General features: G+C 37.0%; 1 protein-coding gene across 1 annotated transcript in view; it reads left to right on the forward strand.

The window, feature by feature from the left end:
* The window catches only part of mgat4b (alpha-1,3-mannosyl-glycoprotein 4-beta-N-acetylglucosaminyltransferase B), a 115,562-nt gene that overhangs the window by 74,776 nt on the left and 19,107 nt on the right, over positions 1–21,679 (forward strand). Inside the window, exons 4-8 of the mRNA XM_039653736.2 lie at positions 2,330–2,463; positions 7,709–7,755; positions 8,180–8,293; positions 11,767–11,842; positions 12,552–12,666. Of these exons, the coding sequence (XP_039509670.1) occupies positions 2,330–2,463; positions 7,709–7,755; positions 8,180–8,293; positions 11,767–11,842; positions 12,552–12,666 (486 nt within the window). The remainder of the gene's footprint in view (positions 1–2,329; positions 2,464–7,708; positions 7,756–8,179; positions 8,294–11,766; positions 11,843–12,551; positions 12,667–21,679) is intronic.

Below are 21,679 nucleotides of genomic sequence, written 5' to 3' on the forward strand. Positions count from 1 at the left end.
GATCCGAGCATGCTAAGTGGTTGTAAAAAATGAGTCACACTTGTGCTCTTCGGTCAAAAATGACCGACCCATAGAAAATGAATTGGAAACTGACAAAAACACAAAAACGTTGAGAATTTTTGTGTGTACAATCTACAAATCGGCCACGATTCAGAAAAAAAGTGCTCAGCATTGAAGGGGTGACACTCTAAAACATCAAGAGTACAAAACAGACATACCCACCCCTACGCACACACATACACACACACTTTTATACACATTATTTAATATTGAATATTTAAAAATCACAGCTTCTTCAGAAAATTACGAAACTTGGTGACTTTTATGGCATTGGGTATGTGAACACACAAAAAAATTGTGGTGAAATCGTAAAAAATGAGTCACACTTGTGCTCTTCTGTCAAAAATGATCGACCCATAGGAAATGAATGGGAAAATGACAAAAAAAAAATTCTCTGAATTTTTGTATGTACAATCGACAAATCGGCCACAATTAAAAAAAAAAAGGTACACCGCAGGAAAGGGGTGACACTCTACAACATCTAGAGTGCAAAACAGACACACCCACCAACACACACACACACACACACACACTTTTATACACATACACACCAATAAATTATGATTAAAAAAAGTATGTTTTGAATTTTTAAAAATCACAGCTTCATCGCAGTGTTACGAAACTTCGTGACTTTTATGGCATTATGTATGTGAACACACAAAAAAATTGAGGTCATGATCTGAGCATGCTAAGTGGTCTTAAAAAAATAGTGACACTTGTGGTCTTTGGTCAAAAATGACCCCCATAGGAAATGAAGGGGAAATTGTAAAAAAAAAATGAAGAAAAGAAAATTGTGAATTTTTGTTTGTCAATTTTTTTTATAAGAAATAGTTATTGAGATTGTTTCAACTATATATTCAAATCCACCAACAATAACAACAACAAATGTGTTCATAAACAGCTGGGGAATTCACATGCCTCTCCATAGAGAGCTGTACATGCCATCTAGTGGTCACACCATGATTCTACGCTTTTTCTCTATACTGTAACCAGATGGTGCTAATTTTCTTTCTGAATATTTGTTTTCAGAAAAATATTTTTTCTGAAGGCCTAGACTCTATATTAAACTAAAATACTGCATTAATATTTTTTTTTGAAAAAAAAAAAAGATATATATATATATATACAGTATAGAAAAATATATATATTTTTCCATGGCAAAAATGAACCATAAATATTGCATAAATATTAATAAATTCAATTAAATTGTCTCAAAATACTAAATTAAAAAGAATAAATATTATAGAACTAAAATAAATTGCATCGGTTTTACTGGGATGGAGAAAGTTTCATTTTTAGGTGTCCGGTCACTTTTGACCGGGAAGATAACAAGTGTGACTCCGAAACGAAGAGCACCTGAGGGTTAATCTAGAGGTTGTGTCGCCACAACCCTGGTACAGCTGCAGGGAGTCCACATAAACAACAAATAACCCAGCATCTGGGTTAAAAAAAGTATTTATTTAAAAAAACAGCATTTGGGTTAAAACTTAAGAGTATTTAAAAAAAATTAAATAACCCAGCGTTTGGGTTTAAAAAGTTTTTTTTTAAATAACCCAGCATTTTGGTTAAACATATTCCAGCATTTGGGTTGAAATACATATCCCTGCATTTGGGTTAAAGTATTAACGATAGAAAAAAAGCAGTATTTGGTTTAAAAAAAAGTTATAAACAGATAAATAACCCAGCATTTGGGTTAAAAAATAAGCCAAGTTCAGTTGAGTGTTGAATGTGTGTGTTCAGCATCTCAGAGGCGAGTGTTACTGAATGCTGAAGGAGGAGGCGGGAATCAGAAAACAGCGAACATTACTTTAATCACAAAATAAACAAACGAGACGACTGCGACTGCCGCATAAACTAAAACAAAAGCCATCATGATGTCCAGGCATGGTTCTCTGTCGTCATTACTCCTTTATCCTCCTTTCATCCTCCTTTTATCCTTTTAATGAAGCTTTTAGGCATACAACAGCACAGTCTTAATAAAGGGTTGCAGGTTTCTGTAGGCACGATTTAACATAATAAAAGAAAAGTGTAAGAAAGTGGCAGAACTCCCCCTAGAGAGACTCTCCTCCTCTACTGGACCAGGCGGAGACTCAAATGAGATGTACTGGCCCTCCGTCTCTGTCCTGGCTCACGGCCTGTCCGAGTGGACGCTCTCTGGGGTGTGTGTGTGTGTGTGTGTGTGATAGGTAGGTTTAGGGGTTGTGTGTGTAATGTGAACAGTAAATGCACACAGGGCTGATTAGAGCATCTCTCTCTCTCTCTCTCTCAGTGTCGATAGTGTTGGGCGTCCCCAGTGTGAAGCGAGAGGTGCACACGTACCTGACGGACACGCTGAGCTCGCTGATGTCCGAGCTGAGTCCGGCCGAGAAGGAGGACTGTGTGATCGTCGTCTTCATAGCAGAGGTGAGATCACTACACGGATCCGAAAGCATTTTACTTATGAATCCCAGGAATGAGATCTGTGTGTTGTGCATCATCTCTTTTCTTAAACCAAACTTCTTGATATATATATGAAACAGATTTCTTTAGATTACAGTATATTACAGTGATGTATTGTGATGAATGAGTAAAGCGTCATCCTGTGTTTCACCACACTCTATCTGAAGGACATTGTGCCCTACACACACACACACACACTGTACACTGTTGAGTGTGTTTGAGCCACTTCACTTTAATTAACATTGACTGGAGTTCATAACTGGCGGCAGTGAACGGCGTGTGTGTGTGAGAGAGAGAGAGTTATGTCTGTGTTGTGTATACACACACCTTTTACTGTGGGGATAACGTACGAACGTGCCTTATCTCATTTAATCATAATATTATTTCTGTAAGGGTATACAATACACATCTAGAGCCCAGTCTTCTTGTTTGCTGTCATTCCCAGCGTGTTAAAAGGATAATTCACCCAAAAATGAAACGCATAATTATTGTAAAATGGTTCATATGACTCATGCACTATATTCTAATAGTTTTATGTGAGAACCAAAATTCACTGAAATTACTGGAAAGAACTGAAATGTATTCACTGAAAAACAATATTTCTCATTCATAGTAATTGCCTGGAGAAGAACGACCGGCGCAATCTTCAGATTCCTCTGTTTGTGTTCCTGTGAATAAAAAAAGAAATCATTTGAGTTTTGAATGACATCAGGGTGACAAAATGATCGTTTTTGTGTGAAATATGAACCAGACAAAAACAAAAAAGATTAATTTGATTAATTTGCTTCTTGATGAAGAACTTACATATTGCTCCTTAATAAAGTACATTCTGTGAGTGTGTTATATGAACAGTAAATGTGTTTTCCACACACCTGAGACTTGTTCAGACTCGTGTAATTTGCATATATAGAGCTGCTTTAGAGCTGAAACTGAAGTTATACACTGTTTTACATAAAACTTCTTCCTGTAAAGCAGTACACTGCATCAATAGAGGGAATGCACTGACGTCACTTTCCCACCGGATCGACCCCCTCAGAGTCAGCCTGACTGAGTGGCAAAAGATCTGAAGCGTGACTGGATTTAATAGGGGAAAATGCGACTAATACGAACAATTTGATCAATTTAAACTAAATGTTGGACTCAATATAGTGTTCCTTACAACTCACTGAAGATCCAGTGATCCATGGATATTGACATGCAGCCAGGAATCGTGTTGCCTAACATTTATGTTTGCCTGATTTCGACACCGCGGAAATAAAAGCAATATAGACCTAAACACAAAGCAAATTTGCCTGTGAATGCTTTATATAAATACAATATAGGTCTAAATCCGGGTGATCACTTATATCAGTGTTATATATAGCCTACACTCTAAAAAATACTGGGTTGTTTTAACCCAATTTTGGGTCAAATATGGACAAACTCAAACATTGGGTTAAAAATGTAATTTAAAAGTGTAACCCAATGGCTGGGTTTGTCCATATTTGACCCAAAATTGGGTTAAAACAACCCAGCATTTTTAGAGTGTGTATATATATCATCATATCGTCCAGCCCTAAAACTTTATAGTTTTTTTTTTATTAAAAAAACATATTTATCATTGCATATTCTGTATTATTGGATGTAAAACATCCAATAATGCAGAATATGCAATGATAAATATTTAATTGATGAGTTGTTAATATATATAAATATAACAATACAAACAATACTTTCATTAAATGTTAAAACGGCTTGCCATACTCTATCTGTCGTTTTGATTACGTTACAGATATTTTAAATGATAATACAAACTATCCAAAATGTAATTACAACTAGTCAGAAAGACGTTGTTGATATCTACAATGTTAATTCCGGATAGGCAAATTTAGCTTTTAAATGTTAAAAGGGCTTGCCATACAGAGACGTAGGCTCAGAGAGAGGCTCACCGTATTCAAACCAAAATATCTGACTTTCTGTTGGTCCGAGTTAATGTGTGTGAATTAGAAAGTTGTCCGGCTCGAGGAGTACAATATACATACCGATTTTTGTAACTGTAGTTAAAACTAACAACCCGACTTTTGTCAAAAGGTGGCGCTACTGAGCCCTCACCACGCCCGTTTCTGAAACTTTGCACATGTCTACTGGCTAATAAATGTGATGTGTCTGTCGAGTTTCATGCAATTTCAAGCATGCTAAGAGTCTCAAAAGCATCCTAAAAAATGGTAAAGTTTGATGCGTTGCCACGGCAACAGTATCAAAGATATCAAGAATCCATTCACAGGTCTACATCTGCCATGTATTTACATTGTACAGATAAGAAGGTGTAAAAATAAGAAGGTGATTTCAAAGCATTTAGAAAGTGACACTTCCTGCTGCCAGTTGGTGGCGCTATAACTTTGACTCACAATAGTCACATCCATGTGAACGTCCTCTTACAGCGAACACACTGCTGAAGTTTCATCAAGATCAGTTAATGTATGGTGAAGTTATGACACACTTCCTGTTTCACATTTCTCGCCATAATTTTGTTTCCTCGCCACGGCCAAACCGTTCGAGACATCAAAAATCCCCTCGCAAACTTTCATCCTCAATGTCTTGACTTCATGCTGACCGCGTTTTGTGGCATTTCTTTGAATTCTCTTTGAGAAGTACTTTAAATTCCATTGCATGCGTTTTACAAACAACCCTCAATAGCCGACTTCCTGTTGGGCTGGGGTAAAAAGTAAAAGTGCGAAGTATATATGAAACGATGAGATCTATATGTGTACCGAGTTTCATATTATTACATGCAAGCGTGTTTGATTTATGGACCAAGTTTTTGGACTTCGCCCGGGGACTATCTTCAGCCCGGCCCTGATGGCCGCGTGTTCTGACCCGTGTGCAAAGTTTCAAGAGTTTTTGAGCACATTAAGGGCCCCAAAAGTTCCCAAAAGTTAGTAAAAAAATAATAATAATATGTAAGAATAATAAATAATCCCAAGGAAAACAATAGGGCCTTCGCCCTTTCAGGGCTTGGGCCCTAAATATTTGGGTATGGTTTTACAGCTAAATTCAGCATATTGACACAAAATGATAACTGCAAATCCACCTTTGGCTGACTGGAGTCCAGTTGTTTCGATCCATTTGCTCCTCTTTCTATCGCAGTCTGTAAAAATATACCTCCGATTTTTTGTGAAATCTAGTTGTACAGTCAACCGCAAAGCTCTTTCCCACTTTATATGTGTTGTTTGCGTTTCGCTGAACACATATACAGCCGCTCAGTCTTTCTGCCACTCACTGTGAGGAACTGCAGCACTCGGGCCGACGGGGACGTCACGCGCATACCCTCTATTGCTATAAATCATCTTTTTACCCTAAAGCAAAGAACGAAAGATTGGACAACCAAAAAGAACATGTATCACGGCCCTAAAAGATTATTTTAATTATTCCACATTAACTAAAAAAAGTAATTATGTGCATGGATAAATTATACATCACCTTTGCCATGAGTATATCGTGGCCTTGAGGATTATCACTAAAGGGTTTACTTTTTTACTTGAGCTGGTAACCCATTCTGTAAAGCATCTTTAAATCTTTATATATCATCTTTATGATGCTACTGTAACAGCAACATGTGAAAAACACTCCGGACACTCTGTGCTTCAAACACCCGCGGCCGAACGGACATAAGCTGAACGAAACGAAACGTTTGTCCTCTGAAAGCGCTACACACATCTTCATCAGGAAATGTTCAAATGTTTCCGTCTCATTGACACACTTTCAGCAGTTTTTAAGAGAAATGCGTGGTGTGTTTGATCCTGTGATTAAAGCGTCCTGAAGAGTAGCTGACGTGACACTAGAGGGGTCAGAATGGTGTTTCTGCAAGTTTTCTGTGCGTTTCCCACTTCTCTGGAAAGTTTCTGCAGGTGTTTCCTCATCATCATCATTATCACTGTTCTCTTCTCTGCGTCTCAGGATAATTCTCAACACAATGAGTCTGTGATGAGAGATGTGTGTATCCTCACAGTACACCCTCGTCCTGGAGTTTCCCTGTTAGACTGACTCCATCGACACCGCTCTAGAGCATTTCAACACTTCAAGTCTTCATCAAACTGAAATAGCAGTCTTCTTTTCTCTATTGTGCCGTATGTCCGGGAGAAACGCTTCTGAAACCAGAACAGATGTAGGGCGGGTCTTGATTGTGCCATGAGGAATTAAAATAAGAATCATAATTAGGAGATGACAACATGATGATTAGGGTTGGGTATCGAGAATCGAGTATCGATTGGAACCGAGACTAACTTTTCGTTTTTCCCGGAATCGTTCAAAAGAAAAAAATTCGATTCCTAGTTTCGATATTCACAGTCCGCCGAGCGGAAGAAGAAACCGCTGAACAACACCAACGAAGAAGCGTCTACCGGAAGTGTTGGCATAACCACGCGAGTCGAACATGAGTAGCTTACGTCGGCGATCCAAAGTGTGGCTTCACTTTTCTAAAAATAACGAAATCTCGGCAAAATGCAAAATTTGTGACAAAAGGAGTATTTTTACAGAAGGAGTATTTCCTTCAGAAAGGCCGTTGGTTAGCAAGGTTAGCTAAACTTTTTTGACCCTGCCTCTTAAAAGAATCGGAATCGAGAATCGTTAGGAACCGGAATCGAAACAAGGAATCGGAATCGTTCAAATTCAAACGATACCCAACCCTAATGATGATCTACTTGGACCCGTTCATGTCCACTATGAACACTACGAGGACGTGAACGGCATTGTACAAGTAGTAGGCTAATCCCGCCAATGCTCAACATGTTCAATCTAAACCTCAAAACCTGACACTCAACTTCAGCCTTAAAGATTTTCAGAGCACATGAATTTGCACAACCAATGATGTGCATGGATGAATTACACTGCTGTTTACCAAAAATACAGTCAATCGATTCAGTTTGTAAGCTCCAGGAATATGCCGTACTCGAGTCGTGTTTAGAGCGACCCGTGAGATTGAGTCTGAACGCTGAAGTCCATCTGCTGTTTTATAGTGGAAAGAGTCCATTATTGGACAGTTCGACTTCTTCACACACACTATAATCTCTTTAGCAGGAAAAGTCAGGCAATGAGAACCGACATTATACTTCTAACATCCATCCACACACTGCTACACACACTCGTCCGGCTCAAAGGTGAACGCGTTGATTGGGAAAGATTGATTGTGTGTTTTCTGGAAGTCAGCTCTGGTTCTTGCTTTGTTTTACAGACGGATCAACAATATGCAAATAGTGTTGCTGAAAACATCAAGCGCCTGTGAGTACCCTAGCTTCCCATCACTATCTGCTGGAGTTTCCCCGGTGTGTGTGTGTGTGTGTGTGTGTGTGTGTGTGTGTGTGTGTGACTGCACACTTTCCCCCCGCATGCTTTAGAGGACAATAGCAGAAGAACTGACGGGAAACTCGTCCTCTGGGTGTTAGAGTTCCTCCGCTTCAGTGTGTGTCCCACATCAGCCCTGTGTGTGTGTGTGTGTGTGTGTCCTTTCAATATGTCCTTCAAACCTGTACATTCACATTCTTTTTGATTATATGGAAAGGAGCAGCTTGGACATTTTAACAAAAGTTTAACATAAGCAGTAAAGTCAGAAAGAATGTGGTATCGATGTGTATATATAGTTGTGTTTGCAGCGCACTGAACCTCTGCTCTTCCTCTGTGTGTGTGTGTGTGTGTGTGTGTTCAGGTTCCCAGTGGAGATTCAGTCCGGGCTGCTGGAGATCATCTCTCCGTCTGTCCACTTCTACCCAGACTTCTCTCACCTCAAAGAGTCGTTCGGGGACCCTAAAGAGCGGGTCAGGTAACGCTGCGCTTCTCGTCCGTCAGTCAGTGTGTGTGTGTTTGTTGTGCTGCAGTTAAAGGGATAGTTCACTTTGAAATTAATTTTTGATATGTTTTATCTTACCTCAAGGGCATCCAAGATGTAGGTGTCTTTGTTTCCACAGCATTTTCAATTTTGACATTTTTCAGTCAAACCGTTGTTGTCTATCAGTCATACACTGGAGGCTAAGGGGGTCCACCAAAGTCCAAATTAAACATGATTTAATGACTCGTAAATGTAAGTACACACTGATGGCCTAAGACACGAAATGAGCGGTTTGTGTGAGAAAACCAACAGTATTTATATCGTTTTACCTCTTGTAATCACAGTGATCTGAATCAGTTGTTCAATGTCCAACTGAACCGAACTGAATCAGTTCAATGTTACGCCGGAAGTGATCGCTTGCGTGTGACGTCACTCAATATTTACACGGAGATTTCGGAAGTTTTACCTTTTACTAAACATATTTAGATATACCGAAATCATCTTCCATTGCGGTTTCCCGTATATCTAAATATGTTTAGTGAAAGGTAAAACTTACGAAATCTCTGTATAAACAAAGAGTGACGTCGATCACTTCCAGACCGAAGCGCCCGTGCCGTCAGATCATTTTGTCATGGCTATGATTACACGAGGTAAAACGATATAAATACTGTTGGTTTTCTCACACAAACCGCTCGTTTCGTGTCTTAGGCCATCAGTGTGTACTTACATTTACGAGTCATTAAATCATGTTTAATTTGGACTTTGGTGGACCCCTTAGCCTCCAGTGTATGACTGATAGACAACAACGGTTTGACTGAAAAATGTCAAAATTGAAAATACTGTGGAAACAAAGACACCTACATCTTGGATGCCCTTGAAGTAAGATAAAACATATCAAAATTTAATTTCAAAGTGAGACGAGTTACTCCGTCGTTCCACAGGTGTGTGTTTCTGCTGGTATCATCATGCTCAAACTGACGGTTTATCCATGTTTTTCTGCTGTTCTTCCTGGAGCGCTCGGCCGATCTCTGTCATCTCTCTCTCCTCTGATGCGTTTGCATTAACGTTTGTGTGTGTTGAATGCTGGACACTCAGCCTGTTAAGAGTTTATCCCGCGGGTGTGTGTGTGTGTGTGTGTTGAACAGATCAGATTAGAAACTCTGATGTAAATGTGTGTGAATGTACACGTATGGTGCGTCTGTCAGATCGCTTCCTTGCGGCAGGGCTCGCCTCACAGCAACACACTCTGTTTGTGTGTGTGTGTGTGTGTGTGTGTATGTTTATGTTAAACCGACACACTCAGAGATAGGCTTGTGCGTTTATCGTTTCCACACCATCTGTTGCATTCGGCATGTGTCGTTCATTAAAGAAATAATACTTCTCCTATCCTAGTATATGCAGAGACAGAGTAAGCCGTTGATAGGCTGATTTTTTTTTTTAAATAAGTTTGCATTCAGGTTTATTTACCTCAGTGTAAAATGCATTTACACTGAAATTACACACATAATGTTATGAGATTCATGTTTTAACTACAAAAGCTTAAACGTTAAATAAATAACGATGGAAAAAGGCAATGATACTTTTGATTATGAAAGTAAAACTGTTTCAGCAAGTGTCTAAATGAGTGAGTCATTGTATGATTCACTCAACCAATTTGATCAAAACATGTGATTCATTCGAGAACAGAGCGGATGCTTGTTTTCATGACTGGATCATTGCATTATTGGATAATAATATAGTGTTCAGAATGGCTCTTTTCTTTAACAGACAGTATTGACTAAAGTGTCACGTAATATTGACTTCTGTATTATCAAATCAAATGTGCAGTCATGCTGATATTCAGAGAAACGGCTCTCTTGTTGTTCTCATCATGTCATAAAAAATCATACGGTCATATCTCAAAAGTCCCCATTCATTTCCAGACACTAGCAATATTTCATAAACCATAAGTCGCATACTTTACCAGTTAACCAACTAGTGATCTCATACAGTATATTAGGCAGAACTGTCAACTCGATTTTAGAAAATCAGGAAAAGATTGTTTTGTTCACTAGAGACTCCATTCTCTGCCAAACATAGCAGCGTTGTCTCAACCAACGGCTCGATTGTGGGGCGGGACTTTCAGTTTGACTGACCAATGGCAGATGGACGAGAGTTCAAGAGTTCTGTTTCCACACTTCACCTTTAAAGGAACAGTATTTTTAATAGGGCTGGGTATTGACACAAATTTTACAATTCGATTCGATTTCGATTCACAAGCTTGCAATTCGATTTCGATTCGATTCAATATTGATTATTTTGGATATCAGTTACAATAAATGACAAATTTTCTCAAGGGAATCAAATCTCTTAACTAATGCTGTAAACTATGGGAGTCTAGTTGTAGCCTATAGGCTTCATTAGCCTAATATGAAGGTAATAATGAACTGTTTTGTAGCTATACAAACACTTAAATTATACTTTTATTTTTTTTTATAATAAGAAGATTATATAAAATATAAACATTTAAATGGTGGCTGTCATAAAAACTTGCCAGATTTATTCAAATATGCATTATATTGAAGAACATTCAGATTATAATGCATATGTAATATAGTGTATATATTTAGCAAAATGCTCCTCTCTAGAGTTATTTATTCTAGCTGACTAACGAGTTGATGTGGGTTTTCTGAGGTAAATATGACGATACATTGATTACAAGCTGTTTAACTGACGTCTTTCCACGGTTGAAACGCTGATTGAGTGAATCAATGTGACATGATCCGGATTTGGATAAGTTGTACTGTATCTTTAACACACTTTCAGATGCTCATTCATGTTTATTTGGCGCTGTGACTGGTATTATTAAGCCGGAAGAGAGATCAGCGCTGCTGCTTCTCCAGAGCGATCTCACGTCACAGCGACAAAACGCTATTTATGTTTTTGAATTCCTAAAGAAAATGGACGTGATTTGAAAATTGAGACTTTGTTTCATAGCAATAGTAACAAAGGACAAAGATTATTGCGATTTTTTGGATGCGCGCAGCCGCGATTACAATGTCCCATTCATTCAAATGAAACAGGATGACTAATCGATTCTTGAGATTTAAGAATCGATATCGGTTCGTAAAAATGACAATCGATTAATATCGAGAAATCGATATTTATTACCCAGCCCTAATTTTTAAGTGAATAATAAAGTAAATTACAGTCATTATTGATGTACTTCTGCATTGTACCTGACGTCAGTGGTGAGATGGTTTTCTTAACTGAAGTTCTGAAACTCTGTTCCTCACAGGGTCTTAGAAGACTCGGAATAGCAAACAAACTCATACAGACTATTTTTGTGAGACGTTTGTTGTCATTTTTATGCTTCATACTTTAACAACACATCCCTCACTGAGGTCTCTGTGAGCCCTTATCATCTTCCGTCTGTGTGTTTGTGGATGTCGTACTCTTCGTAAAGCGTACGCTGGATGTTTTTGCAGGTGGAGAACGAAGCAGAACCTGGATTACTGCTTCCTGATGATGTACGCCCAGACTAAAGGAACCTACTACGTACAGGTACGATTAAGCCAAATCACACTTACATTCATTTAATAAATTCCACTTTCAATGAAAGGATTAATTTCATTTTATTACCATCTTTGATCATATTTACCAGGGGTGCCAATAATTCTGACCACAACTGTATATGAATAACCATTTGAAGTGTATTATATGTTTAATAATAGATTTTTGGTCATACCACCCTGCAGTTAATATTTATTGTATTGAAGTACATTGTTTTATTTAATGGTTTTAGTTATGGGTAAACTCTAAGACTCACATGATCAATGCCATAGAAGTGTTTTACGGATCTCGTATCCATTGCTGCCAGAGAAACATCTCAACGCCAATTAAATAATACGTTTCCATGTCCAGGACGGCTGTTACAGTAAACTTCTGGACTCTTGTATTAGCGAAACAAATTCTGAACATCTGAGAACATTTAAAACCGTTTGTTTTTCTTTCTTCTCCCTTTGATAAAAGGCATATGTGACAAATTGGACCGAATTATCATTTTACGTACAGTTGACTCTGCTTTAAGCTGGCATAACAAAGTATAATAACTTCGTGAAAAATTACACGCTTCATCGTTTAGCCTTTAGATCCCCCCCCCCCCCCCCCCCCCCACACACACACACACACACAAAAAGAAGTGAACATGTCAGGATTATATGCAAATGACTGGGATCCTTCAGCATGCTCTCTCTCTCTCTCTTTCTCACAGTTAGAGGATGACATTGTTGCACGACCAAATTACTTCACCACGATGAAGAACTTTGCCCTGCAGCAGCCGTCCGAGGAGTGGATGATCCTCGAGTTCTCCCAGCTGGGCTTCATCGGTGAGGCTGCGCACCTCCTCACACACACACACACACTCACACTGCACAAAACAAAAACAAAACAAAATTTACAGAAATTGATTGTTATACTTGGTCCACTTTAGACATTCTACTAACTATAAATAACTCATCAGCTACATGTGAGCTAACCCTCGTTAGAGTATCAGTGGACTGATAGGTTAGGGGTCAGCGGGGCAGAATGAGTTGGCGTAGTTACAAACTTACTTTTTTTTGAATAACTAATGCAAATAACTTCGTTTTCCCATGTATTGACTGACAGCTCCTCATGTAGAGAGGAATTGTGTGTGTGTGTGTATGTGTGTGTAAACACGGGGATTGTAGATCAAGACTAATGTGAACATTTACTCCTCCCACTGACACAAATACAGATTCAGTGTTCCTCAAAATGAATAAACAGTGAAATGTAAACTCGGAATATTATGCAAATCTGCAATAATTAAATAACACTAATATACTTTATGTTTTTAATCTCACTTTACTAACCAATGTCTTTGCTGCTGACCTTCGATGATCCAATTTAATCATATTAAAAGCGAAAATGGCTTTTAGAAAGACCTCTGATTTGTTTAATTGTTGTTTATGGCTGCGCCCTCTACTGTCCAGTCGTGAGTTTGCATTTCCTTCAGCCTGAGGCTCTTTCACGTCTGCTGTGAGAGGACCTTCACTTTTGCCAAAATGGAGGTTTTTTTGTAAAAGCAAGGTGAGAAACTACACTGTACAAATGAATATGCTTTATCTAATCAATAGAATTGTGGCAACAGATTACAAGCAATATTATTAATTAAAATTATCAAATTAGAATTGAGTAATCAAATTATTCTTTAAAAGTTAACCATTTAAAATGAGTAAAGTTTACACCACAAAAATTTAACAAAAATACCTCAGTAACAGACAGACGTCAAAGATTAATTAAGAACTCTTTATTGTATATTGGCAACATTGAAGACTCCTGATGTTAACAAGCAGAATCACTGAAGGAGAAAACCAGCATTTTAAAACAAACACCGACTTACATTTATGTTTTTTTGTGTAGTTGTAAGTTTTACTCATTTTAAATGGTTAACTTTTAATTAATTAATTTGATTAATTATTACTCAATTCTAATTTGTTAAATTTAATTAATAATATTGCTTGTAAACTGCTGTCAATTTTTTTTATTAGATAAAGCATATTAATTTTTACAGTGTAATCCAAATGCATTGCTTAAAAAAAATTGTTACGTTTTTTTGTAGAAGCACAATATTTGAACACATTACTTTTAAAAGTAATTTTCCCCAACTCTGTGAAGTTATTTGCAATTCTACTGTACAATACACTGTAAAATTGAATATGCTTTATCTAATCAATAAAATTGTGGCAACAGATTGCAAGCAATGTTATTTATTAAATTGAACAAATTAGAATTGAGTAATAATTAATCAAATTAATATTCTAATTAATTCTAATTTGTACAATTTAATTAATAATATTGCTTGTAATATGTTGCCACAATTTTATTGATTAGATAAAGCATATTATTTTTTTCAGTGTATGGTATTGTAAAGCGTAACACCCAAAACAGCTGTAAAAATTCATAAAAAACAAAGTGTTTTTAACATAGTTCTGTAAGTTTTAAAGTTTCTGCTTTTAAACCCTACAAAAATGGTCCGCATTCCCTTCCATTGTAAGTGCCTAACAAATGAAAACTAGAGATCTAAATTATATTTTGTGCTAACCAGATGTTCTCAACTGAGCTTAAGTTGTAATGACCGTAATATTCAATTAAGAAGATTTATCATTTTTCCTCACTAACTCGTGTGACTAACGTGAACTATTTTCTCTTGCGCCCTCTAGTGGCGACGTCACTAGGTCATCATGTGGGTTTGGCACATCAGGAGTGAATAATGACAGAGTTTCCCCCAACTCTATTGTTTTGGTACTTCAGTTCTCAATCCCTTCATCCAGGAGTTTAACTTGGCTAACCGTGTGAGATGAATCAGTTGTGTTGAATTAGAGGAATGAAGCTCTCCGCAGTCAAACCTGTGGAACTGGCAGCCGCAGTGATTGCTCTGCTATGATGTGTGTGTGTGTTTGAAATGAAGGCTAATTATGTTGATGATGGTGATCAGTGATGGCTGAGGGAAAGGATTGATTTTGAGAGCTCTCGGCTCAGAGAAGTGGAAACTCACCGCTGGGTCGAGTTGGTGGAGAAAATGAAGACTGTATGAAGTACAGCAGCTGTAAGAGACGGGAAGTGGCCGTGCGAGGGTCACGTGACCAACGGTCTATAGCCTTAGAAAACAGCAGCACTTTGTGTCCGATCCTCACCAGCGTTTACTTTTCATTTTATCAGTTCAGTTCAGTTTTAATTTGGGGTTTTCATAAGCTTGTAAGCCATAATCATCAAAATTACAACAAATAAAGGCTTTAAATTTGCATATAATGAGTCTATATGAAGAGTTCAGATGAAAAAGCCTCTAAATGCCATTTGAAATTTTCTTCTAAAATGATCATTTTTATCAAGCTTGTATATTTAAGTTCAGTAATTTCACTTAAATGGCAATGAAGATTACCTATTAATTGTCATTTAAGTGAAATTACTGAACTTAAATATACAAGCTTGATAAAAATGGTCATTTGGTATTATGTTAGTTTTAGGTTTTAAGTTGAATTACTGAAATACTATGAATAATAGTACATTTATAAAGTAACTTCAATAAAATGTGTCTATCACTAACACTCTCAGTGGACTGATGGTTTGTTGGCGTGACAAATACATTTTCAACGGATGCCTTTACTCCGCACAAGGGCTGATGGCAAACACACTCTTCATTGTTAGTTGACTAAATTTAAAGCGGCTGTTCTTTAGATGAACACACGTCCGTTGTGTCGGGTCGGCTGGGACTGGTTTGATCCATGGACTTTAGTCATGATCAGTCATGTGATGTGATGATGATGATGAGACTCCAGCTCAGACCAGTTTAAGATGGTGACTGGCTTCTAGCTGGTCCAGATGGTTGATCTGGTTTCTGACCATGTTGGTCGAGCTGGTAGAGCATTTCTTCCACAATTTACACAATCTTTATTTTATTACTTTATTAGTGTATCAACTAATTATATTAATATAATTAACTAATTTTATTTTAATTATATTATTTGGTTTATTCAATAAACAAAACGAACAAATTGACTCTGAAAAAGATTTGTTCATTTTGTCGGACAGGAGAGTCACGAACGCGCATCACAGAACAGAGCAAGGCGAGCATTTGAGCTTATAAAACTTAAACTTTGTTATTTATTTATTAAATGAGCGATCGTTTCGCTTGATAAGACCCTTATTCATCGTCTGGAATCGTTTAAAGCCCTTTGAACAGTTTGCACTGAAACTGTCTTTTGGACCTTGAACCGTTTGGACCCCATTGAAGTCCCATTGGATGACATGAGGGTGAGTAAATTATCAGCAAAAGTTTTTTTTTTAAAAACTGAACAACTCCTTTAATATTAATTTAATTAGGCTGCTTAAATTTATATATTTTGGGGGTGGGACGTTTGCCTATTCTGTGCTCACGGACACGTAAATCTTGCCACAAAACACTGGCAGGAGTAATGATGATAAATGTGTTGGGGAAAAAATAGCAAGAAGACATTTTAATTGTTTATTAATAAGCTAGTGTTTTCTATGGAAGCTTGTTTCCGCCATAGAATGAAAAAAATAAAAGGTAATTGCGACTTTTTATGTAACAATTCTGACTTTTTTTCTCACAATTGCGAGTTTACTTCTCGCAATTCTGACATTATTTCTCAGAATTGCGAGATATAAAGTCACAATTGCGAGATATAAAGTCAGAATTGTGAGATATAAACTATTCTGAGAATAGAATTGTTAGAATTGGCCTGATAAGTCGCAATAGTGAGTTTATATCTTACAATTCTTAGAAAAAATGTCACAATTTCAACATATAAACTCGCAATTATGTTATAAAGTCAGAATTGTGAGATAAGTCGCACTTCTGTCTTTTTTTCTTGCAATTCTGACTTTATATCTCGCAATTCTGGCTTTATATCTCGCAATTCTGGCTTTATATCACACAATTCTGACTTTATATCACACAATTCTGACTTTATATCACACAATTCTGACTTTATATCACACAATTCTGACTTTATATCACACAATTCTGACTTTATATCTCGCAATTCTGACTTTATATCTCACAATTCTGACTTTATATCTCGCAATTCTGACTTTATATCTCGCAATTCTGGCTTTATATCTCGCAATTCTGGCTTTATATCACACAATTCTGACTTTATATCACACAATTCTGACTTTATATCACACAATTCTGACTTTATATCTCGCAATTCTGACTTTATATCACACAATTCTGACTTTATATCTCGCAATTCTGACTTTATATCTCGCAATTCTGACTTTATATCACACAATTCTGACTTTATATCTCGCAATTCTGACTTTATATCTCGCAATTCTGACTTTATATCACACAATTCTGACTTTATATCTCGCAATTCTGACTTTATATCTCGCAATTCTGACTTTATATCTCGCAATTCTGACTTTATATCTCGCAATTCTGACTTTATATCACACAATTCTGACTTTATATCTCGCAATTCTGACTTTATATCTCGCAATTCTGACTTTATATCTCGCAATTCTGACTTTATATCACACAATTCTGACTTTATATCTCGCAATTCTGACTTTATATCTCGCAATTCTGGCTTTATATCTCGCAATTCTGACTTTATTTCTCGCAATTCTGACTTTATATCTCACAATTCTGACTTTATATCTCGCAATTCTGACTTTATATCTCGCAATTCTGGCTTTATATCTCGCAATTCTGACTTTATTTCTCGCAATTCTGACTTTATATCTCACAATTCTGACTTTATATCTCACAATTCTGACTTTATATCACACAATTCTGACTTTATATCTCGCAATTCTGACTTTATTTCTCGCAATTCTGACTTTATATCTCGCAATTCTGACTATATCGCGCAATTCTGATTTTATATCTCGCAATTCTGACTTTATATCTCGCATTTCTGACTTTATATCTCGCAATTCTGACTTTATATCTCGCAATTTTGACTTTATATCTCGCAATTCTGACTTTATATCTCGCAATTGCGACTTTATATCTCGCAATTCTGACTTTATATCTCGCAATTCTGACTTTATATCTCGCAATTTTGACTTTATATCTCGCAATTCTGACTTTATATCTCGCAATTCTGACTTTATATCTCGCAATTTTGACTTTATATCTCGCAATTCTGACTTTATATCTCACAATTCTGACTTTATATCTCACAATTCTGACTTTACATCTCACAATTCTGACTTTATATCTCGCAATTCTGACTTTATATCTCGCAATTCTGACTTTATATCTCGCAATTTTGACTTTATATCTCGCAATTCTGACTTTATATCTCGCAATTCTGACTTTATATCTCGCAATTTTGACTTTATATCTCGCAATTCTGACTTTATATCTCGCAATTCTGACTTTATATCTCGCAATTTTGACTTTATATCTCGCAATTCTGACTTTATGTCTCGCAATTCTGACTTTATATCTCGCAATTCTGGCTTTATATCACACAATTCTGAATTTATATCTCGCAATTCTGACTTTATATCTCGCATTTCTGACTTTATATCTCGCAATTCTGACTTTATATCTCGCAATTCTGACTTTATATCTCGCAATTCTGACTTTATGTCTCGCAATTCTGGCTTTATATCTCGCAATTCTGACTTTATGTCTCGCAATTCTGGCTTTATATCTCGCAATTCTGACTTTATATCACACAATTCTGACTTTATATCTCGCAATTCTGACTTTATATCTCGCAATTCTGGCTTTATATCTCACAATTCTGACTTTATATCTCGCAATTCTGACTTTATATCTCGCAATTCTGACTTTATATCTCGCAATTCTGACTTTATGTCTCGCAATTCTGGCTTTATATCTCGCAATTCTGACTTTATGTCTCGCAATTCTGGCTTTATATCTCGCAATTCTGACTTTATATCTCACAATTCTGACTTTATATCTCGCAATTCTGACTTTATATCTCGCAATTCTGGCTTTATATCTCACAATTCTGACTTTATATCTCGCAATTCTGACTTTATATCTCGCAATTCTGACTTTATATCACACAATTCTGACTTTATATCTCACAATTCTGACTTTATATCTCACAATTCTGACTTTATATCTCGCAATTCTGACTTTATATCACACAATTCTGACTTTATATCTCGCAATTCTGACTTTATATCTCGCAATTCTGACTTTATATCTCACAATTCTGACTTTATATCTCGCAATTCTGACTTTATATCTCACAATTCTGACTATATATCGCAATTCTGATTTTATATCTCACAATTCTGACTTTATATCTCACAATTCTGACTATATATCTCACAATTCTGACTTTATATCTCGCAATTCTGACTTTATATCACACAATTCTGACTTTATATCTCGCAATTCTGGCTTTATGTCTCGCAATTCTGGCTTTATATCTCACAATTCTGACTTTATATCTCGCAATTCTGACTATATATCTCACAATTCTGACTTTATATCTCGCAATTCTGACTTTATATCACACAATTCTGAATTTATATCTCGCAATTCTGACTTTATGTCTCGCAATTCTGGCTTTATATCTCGCAATTCTGACTTTATGTCTCGCAATTCTGGCTTTATATCTCGCAATTCTGACTTTATGTCTCGCAATTCTGACTTTATATCTCGCAATTCTGACTTTATTTCTCGCAATTCTGACTTTATATCTCGCAATTCTGACTTTATATCACACAATTCTGACTTTATATCTCGCAATTGTGACTTTATATCTCGCAATTCTGACTTTATATCTCACAATTCTGACTTTATTTCTCGCAATTCTGACTTTATATCTCACAATTCTGACTATATATCGCAATTCTGATTTTATATCTCGCAATTCTGACTTTATATCTCACAATTCTGACTATATATCGCAATTCTGACTTTATATCTCACAATTCTGACTATATATCGCAATTCTGATTTTATATCTCGCAATTCTGACTTTATATCTCGCAATTCTGACTTTATATCTCACAATTCTGACTTTATATCTCGCAATTCTGACTTTATGTCTCGCAATTCTGACTTTTTATCTCGCAATTCTGACTTTATATCTCGCAATTCTGACTTTATATCTCGCAATTCTGACTTTATATCTCGCAATTCTGAGTTTTCTGAGTCCGTTTGGCTGTAAAGATGAAGTTGACGATGCTGACTAGTGAAAAGTGAACGTGCCTATAGAGAGAAATGCAACTTTTAAACAGATTACATTACCTAAGAGTATTTGTTTTCAATTTGAATTGGTTCATTTAAAAGTAGATGTTTCAAGCTTTATTTCTCATGTCTGTAGGGCAAGTATTCGCTGAGTTTCGACACACAAACACTTGGATATGCGCCTAATAATAGCACACATTTATCTAGGTTAACGTTAGAGTGAGACGGATTATTCCTCTATATGTTTAACAAATCGAATTATGCAAATTGTGTCGGTGGGGAACTGATTGGACGGTTGTGGTTTGCTATTGGCTGATCTCATGTGAGTGACAGGTTATAGCCCCGCCCCCATCATCAGAGAAGAGCAGCTGCGAGAGGAACTGATTCTGAGTCGAGATCACCAGGAACATGAGTTTAAAACAACAAGGATAAATTGTTAAGCATAAAAAATGAAATATTCCATTAAAAATAGAAATTGTCAATTTCATGGTGAAGCTTGTATGAACGGTGCTTTGCTAATTCAGGCCAAGAGCCCTGGTTATTTTTGCAGTAATGAGCAAGACGGCTGCCAAGCAAGATGAGGTTCAGAGTAAAACAGCCTAATCGCAGAAAAGAAACGAGCTGACATGCCAGAGCAAAGATAAATCCCCATGATGCATTTCACACTCCTGCACTGAACACCAGAGCATGTGACCCGGCCAGTCCTGGGTATTAACACCTCGCTCAAGTCAGCTCATTTCTGTCTTTTACACACACACACACACACACACACATGTTTATTTCTCTGGAGTCTTTCTCTGCTCTTTTACTCTAATAGGTCCCAAAGCAGCAGTGAAGCTGTGATTGATGCTGCTCTCTGTCCGTATCACACACACACACACACACATCTTCTGTGCACTTTGTCATTTCAGTCTCCTACACACACAATCATACACACAACTGCATTTTTAAATAACTTCCCCTCCCTCTCTTCTCTTCTCTGATGACGAGGGCGGGGCTATAAGCCGTCACTCACATGAGATCAGCCAATAGCAAATCACAACCGTCCAATCAATTCCACAGACACAATCAAGCCCCGCCCACATGTGTTCTTGTTCCTGAAAAGACTAGTTTAGTCAGTATCATGATTTTAATGATCTCCCCCTGCCTGTTTTTGCGTGTCTGGATGAGCGTGTTCTCCTGCTGTCAGTTAGCGTAGCGGCTAGCACAGCGCTGTCGCTAGCAGATCCTCACGCCTCACACACAAGCTGCTAACTGGAGTGGCAGTGGGAAGACCGAGCTGTTCACATATGCACCAGTATAAACACACACATTCACTCTTTACATTGGTGTTACATTGGCAGATACTTTAATATAAGTACAACTTAAAGGGATACTCCACTTTTTTGGAAATAGGCTCAGTAAAGTTTCCTGATTATTACGCAGGAGCGAGAGTTTAGTTCCTAGCCATATCAGCCTAGAAAATCACAACTTTACATTTTCAGTCAGTCTTAGTACTCGATTTAACTACAGAAGAAGTTTTAAATATCTTTTTTTTTTATTTAGAAATGCTAATGGTCTTGTGCTCTTCAATGATGTATGCTAAGCTATGCTAAAAGTGGTGCCGCCAGAACCGGAGATCGGCTGAATGGATTCAAAAACGGTAAAACTCAACAGTTTAACTCTGG

The sequence above is a fragment of the Pimephales promelas genome, chromosome 9 (genome assembly GCF_988280905.1).
Source record: "Pimephales promelas chromosome 9, fPimPro1.hap1.1, whole genome shotgun sequence".
Classification (NCBI taxonomy): domain Eukaryota; kingdom Metazoa; phylum Chordata; class Actinopteri; order Cypriniformes; family Leuciscidae; genus Pimephales; species Pimephales promelas.